Below are 5,569 nucleotides of genomic sequence, written 5' to 3' on the forward strand. Positions count from 1 at the left end.
TTTTTTTTTACATTGCCTCAAACCTGCAGCACTGCTGAAGTGTGAACGGAGTAAAAAAAAAAGGAGAAGGACTACGCTGCAGTAGCCTATACTGTGAACGGAATACAACAGATTTGCACATATTTAACTTAAATAATTAGGTATCAAATAGCCTAGATGCCTGACTTTCTAATGAAAAACAGCATAACAAAACGAAAAAACACACTTTAAATCCTCCAGCGCCCAGTGCGCTGCATAGCATATAACGTCATTATAACATTTTGAAATAGCGGAGTGTCTCTCATGCATCAAAATATTAAACTTATACAAATAAATAACAATAGCCAGATTAACAAAAAAAAACACACTTTGAATCATACAGCGCGCCCAGTGCGCTGCATACGATAACATTTGAAATAAATAAAATAAATAGCGGCGTAGGCTCTCGTGTAGCCTATCAAAAATATTTAAACTTAGGCCTATAGATAGGCTACAAATAGGATAAATAACAACAGCCAGATTAACAAAACAAAAACACTTTGAATCATAACTGTGCATAAGTGGCACATAGCCTATAGCCACTGGAAGTCCTTACATGTAACTTAAAAAATAACTTATACCGGTAATTTCTTAAAATAAAATAGCAAATAGTATAGCCTGCCTATATCTCCCGTGTATCATATTTTGTAACTTATTAAAATAAATAGCAACAGCCAACAGATCAGTAAAACTGAAACACACATGAATGCTCTCGGCGGTGGCGCTGTTAAAAAAAAACACACACAAAAAAAACAACCTTTTTTTTTTTTTTTGGATGAAAATTTCAGTCCTCAAAATAAAATAATCAGGCCAGGCCTACGTACCTCAGTCCTCTGTCAGACAGTTCACGGGTTTTGATTAAGAAAGAGCAACATGTCAACATGCTCCGGAGTTCACTGTGAGACCCGCAGCGGAGAACACCCGCTCAGACGGCACAGATGTCCCGGGAACACAGAGGTAGTGCCTCACTAGAGTGGCCAGCCTCGGGAAGCGCGTTTGTTGAATTTTCCACCAATCAAGAGGATTAGTATCCAGTGAGGGTAGATTGTCTCTCATATAGGTGTCCACCTCTGCCTTTGGATCATCACCTTGTTTAGGGGTGCTGTAGTCATCTCCCAGGAGCAACATCATGGCACTGCCCGGGCGGCACCGGACTCCAGCCTGGGCAGCAGACACCGCTGTCTCCGCGTCCTCACCCGAAGCGCCACCTGTCTCATCACCTCCACAAGCAGCACCAGCGACAGGCTCATCTTCAGTGGCTACTTCCATAGTAGCACAGATTTCCAGTAGTTTTGCTTTTGCGNAAAAAAAAAGCCAATGTTGATTTAATCAGCTCTCACTGGGCATTATTATTGCGTAACAAAACACATTTATGCATCTTGAGAGAGAGCATAAGAGATAAATGTTTAACTTGTCAAAATATGTAGTGTTACATCATGCCTACAAAGCCATTTGAATTGAAGTGAGAGGGAGAGAGAGAGCAACCAACCTGTGCATAATTTTCATCCATGATGATAATGACATGTGAGACTGGGAGAATATTGAGCCATCTCTGATGGACCTTGTGATACTCCTGCCCCTGTGAATTGATTTTCTACAGCTCCTGTAACATAACATACATTGCCACAATTGAAACAAGCCCCAGGCTTTTTGTGCTAAACTTTTGCAAAAAAAAAAAATTGACTTTTTTGCAACATTTTTGACCTTTTTGTTGTAGCCTAATTTGTTGGCCTCTAGTGCTGAAGAGGTTAACATTAATTGTTAAACTGTATTTGCTGTAGTATTCTCGCAATCTTGTCAAAAAAAGTATTTCAATCATTCATTCAACATAGCAGGTATGCGCTGTAAAGATAGTTAGAAGGAGTAGCATACATTATGATAGTACATTAGATTGTCAATATGGTCATTTTTTAGGGGGGAAACACATGCAACTTGCCATTGACTTCAATGTATAATAATAATGATAATAATAATAATAATGAGGATGTGTGGCAATGATGCTCATCCCTTACCACCGATAGCCATCCTTGGTCGTGTTCGTTCTTTTGAATTTCATTTTGTTGTTGCAAACAGGGCATCTTTTTTTCTTTGCCAATAGCCTCTCCTCCTGGAGCCATCCTATCAACTGTTTACCTCCTTGCGCTGTCCTCTCAAGTAATCTTCTTATCAAAGTCATATTACGCTTTGAGTAGTCTGTCTCAAACTGCACAGAGCATCTCCGAGGAAGTTGTGCTCTTCGCGGGCATTCAACGGAGCATACGTAATGACGCAATGACGCATGATACGTAGCACACGGAATAACGTGAGGGGGCAGGGAAAAAAAAACTTGGATGCAAGTTGGAGTCGGACGACCACCCACGGATCTTCTGCAATACCTCCACCTTGGTAAGAAAGACATGCGACCCCCTTGCGGTGGCGGTCAGCTGTGGGTCCGAAGCTAAGTAGTCCGGGCGATGCGCCGGGGCCACCGCTGTCAGCACGGGGCTCTCTCCCGAGCCGAGTTAACTAGTCCCGGCTAACGGGGCTAGCGTTAGCCGCCGAGCCGCGTTATCAGGGCTAGTAGAGACTCGTGAGCTGACGGCAGTGGCCCCAGCGCTTCACCGGACTTATTTACTTTCCCTCACTGCTAAATGTTTATCGGAAATATTCACAATCAGAGCGGGACTCAGACTCAGACTTCAGGATGAATGAATCCATACATCCATGTATGTTCCATACATCCTGTCGGTGTTTATTTCTCCATATAATATACATATTATTACATTCTAGAGATACATTAAGCTTATGACTTCTCAGAGAGACTTTTTTTTATCATAGCTGAGAATTTTCTATTCATTCAGAAGAGACATTAAATACACACATGCATTGTGAACTTGTAGATTGGCTATTTTCACTATTACTTAAAAGTGGAGGTTTTTTGATGAAATTCTCCTGACAATGTTTACAAATGTCTTTTTACTTTCTGAAAAATGTATCTTAATTTATTTCCTTTACCCCTTATAGTCATGCCGAACACACGCAAAACCAAAAGAAAGCAGCACGCCGCACCAGAGGAGAACCCTGCATTGTTGATCCAGTCTGACAATGACCAGGTGATCCAGTCTGACAATGATGGTAAGATAAACCATTTTAAGTTTTCCCCATAGCCAGTCGTAACCATAAACTAACGGCTTTTTATTCAATCTTTGTTGTACATACAGTGGTCTTGCATGGCGCCAGGCTGTCAGGAACTCTATTCTTAAAGACGAGCTAAACCCCCTAAATGGTTTTTATCTTAATTTTAGTTCACATACTTGGGTATTCAGGGACCTACAAAGCTTAGAAGTGTAAATGAAATAGAACAGCTTATGACTGAACACAAATTTGGGAGTGAACACGGTGAAATAATAAGATAATCTTAACATAATAAGTATTTAATACATCTTTTTGCAGTGTTTGTAGGTGAAGAGATTCAACAAAATGCACCAACCATAGCAAAGTTAAAGGGTGACTTTCAAAAATTAAAAGGGGAGAACCAGCTGCTGAAGGAAGAAATCCGTCTCTTGAAAGAGGAGAACCGATTCCTAAAAGAGCAGCGTGACTTCAACCAAGAGAAGGCTCTCCACACAGAGGTCGGCCACACAACATCAAAAGGTATCTATACTGTTCCTCCCAAAACCAACATGGAAGGCTGTAACTACAATCTAAAGGAGTCTTGATTAGTTAAAGGAACATCCAGCAATGTTTTCGTGTTAAAATAAGTTTTAAATGGCTCTATATTCTGACAGCAATCACTGAAAGAGTGTTTAGTCAGTGACTTGAAATCCCCAAACCCCCGCTGTCCGCTATCTCTCTTCTGTAGTCCTGGATGCAGGGCTGATGTAGCTCTGCAACTGCGACCATTGTATCTTTTCACCCGAATCCACCACGCCATTCGCGAGTCTCTACGAGGTCCGGTTGCCGCAATACGTCCGCCCTGCATGCAGCACTACAGGAGAGAGAACCATTTTTAAGGGCGCTTTCACACCTAATAGTCCGGACCAAGGTCCGGACTTATTTTTTTTTTTGTTACATTTTTTCCATTTAGTCCAGTAAAGTTCGCTTTCACACTGCCACTATGCCAGCGGACCAAAGGATCTACCTACGTCATGACGTCATTACCCACAAGGGCTGCGCCTGCTTATAATTGTCACTGATTGGCTTGTGGATGAGTGTGCGTCTGCTTTTTCCTCTCTCATCCTCTCCAAAAAAGCCTGAAAAGTGTCAGTGTTCCGGTGTGTTTTTTCAAGTTCAAAGAATAGTTCACCAAAAAATGAAATTCATTCATTCACTCACCCTCATGCTGATGAATACTCTGCAGTTCACGCGATTCACACATGAGTAATAATAATGCGCTAAAAACCTACTCAGAGTATTCATCAGCATGAGGTTAAGTGGATAATGACTGATTTTTTTTTTTTTTGGTGAACTATTTTCAGTTTTAATTATGCCTTCTGACCATATTTGGATGAAGTATTTGATCTCCGCCTCCCCCCAAATGTTACCGCGGCTCATCTTTCCTTTTTTTCTGTTTGTTTAGGCTACTTTTCCGGCGCGAGTGAGCGAGACGGGCGAATCTGACGTTACGTCCTATATTTGGTCCGATAGTCCGAACCTTCCAAAAACATGCTTTCACATTGCGCAGCAGCGGACCTTGGTCCAGGATAGTCCGGACCGAGACCACCTCCTGAGGTCGGACCAAAGACTCGGTCTCTGGTCCGGACCTTTCACACCTTGAATTTAGGTTCGGATCAAACGGGAAAGTCCGAAAGTCCGGACCAAACAGCTCTGGTGTGAAAGCCCCCTTAGACTGTGGGGACCAAGGTTGCCCCCAAAATATTTTTATATTTTTAGAATTACCTACAACAACTACAAGTAAATCTTTTAAAACAAAATCAGAAAAATATTTATATTGATTATGGTGGGGTGACGTGATGTCACATTTTTAAGTACTGTACCCCATCACCCCCTTATCTGTTTTGCCTGCTTTTGTGATGCTGCTAGGGATGCACATTTTGAAAAAAATTTCTGACCGACAACCGACGCTCGTTAACCGATTAATAACCGTTAACTGATAAGATTAAAATGCGCTATTGAGTGTCTGTGACCCATCAAAAAAGTACCGTTACAACAAATGCTTTTTTTTCCACAAGGGGTTTATTTTTTAAATATGCAGATGAGGGCATAAACAATAACATCTGAACATGAGGATTTTTTTTTTTACATTGCCTCAAACCTGCAGCACTGCTGAAGTGTGAACGGAGTAAAAAAAAAAGGAGAAGGACTACGCTGCAGTAGCCTATACTGTGAACGGAATACAACAGATTTGCACATATTTAACTTAAATAATTAGGTATCAAATAGCCTAGATGCCTGACTTTCTAATGAAAAACAGCATAACAAAACGAAAAAACACACTTTAAATCCTCCAGCGCCCAGTGCGCTGCATAGCATATAACGTCATTATAACATTTTGAAATAGCGGAGTGTCTCTCATGCATCAAAATATTAAACTTATACAAATAAATAACAA

General features: G+C 41.1%; 1 protein-coding gene across 4 annotated transcripts in view; it reads left to right on the forward strand.

Annotated features, from left to right (window-relative positions):
- Nucleotides 1–2,305: 2,305 nt before the first annotated feature.
- LOC126400967 (uncharacterized) overlaps nt 2,306–5,569 on the forward strand; it is an 8,116-nt gene continuing 4,852 nt past the window's right edge. Inside the window, exons 1-3 of one of the 4 annotated variants that reach the window (XM_050061989.1) lie at nt 2,306–2,403; nt 3,022–3,132; nt 3,451–3,651. In XM_050061989.1, the coding sequence (XP_049917946.1) occupies nt 2,349–2,403; nt 3,022–3,132; nt 3,451–3,651 (367 nt within the window). In that variant the 5' untranslated portion in view covers nt 2,306–2,348. Of the gene's footprint in view, nt 2,404–2,503; nt 2,724–3,021; nt 3,133–3,450; nt 3,652–5,569 lie in introns of those variants that run through there. The other 3 variants (XM_050061991.1, XM_050061990.1, XM_050061992.1) reach the window with 3 other exon arrangements.

The sequence above is a fragment of the Epinephelus moara genome, chromosome 14 (assembly GCF_006386435.1).
Source record: "Epinephelus moara isolate mb chromosome 14, YSFRI_EMoa_1.0, whole genome shotgun sequence".
Classification (NCBI taxonomy): Eukaryota; Metazoa; Chordata; class Actinopteri; order Perciformes; family Serranidae; genus Epinephelus; species Epinephelus moara.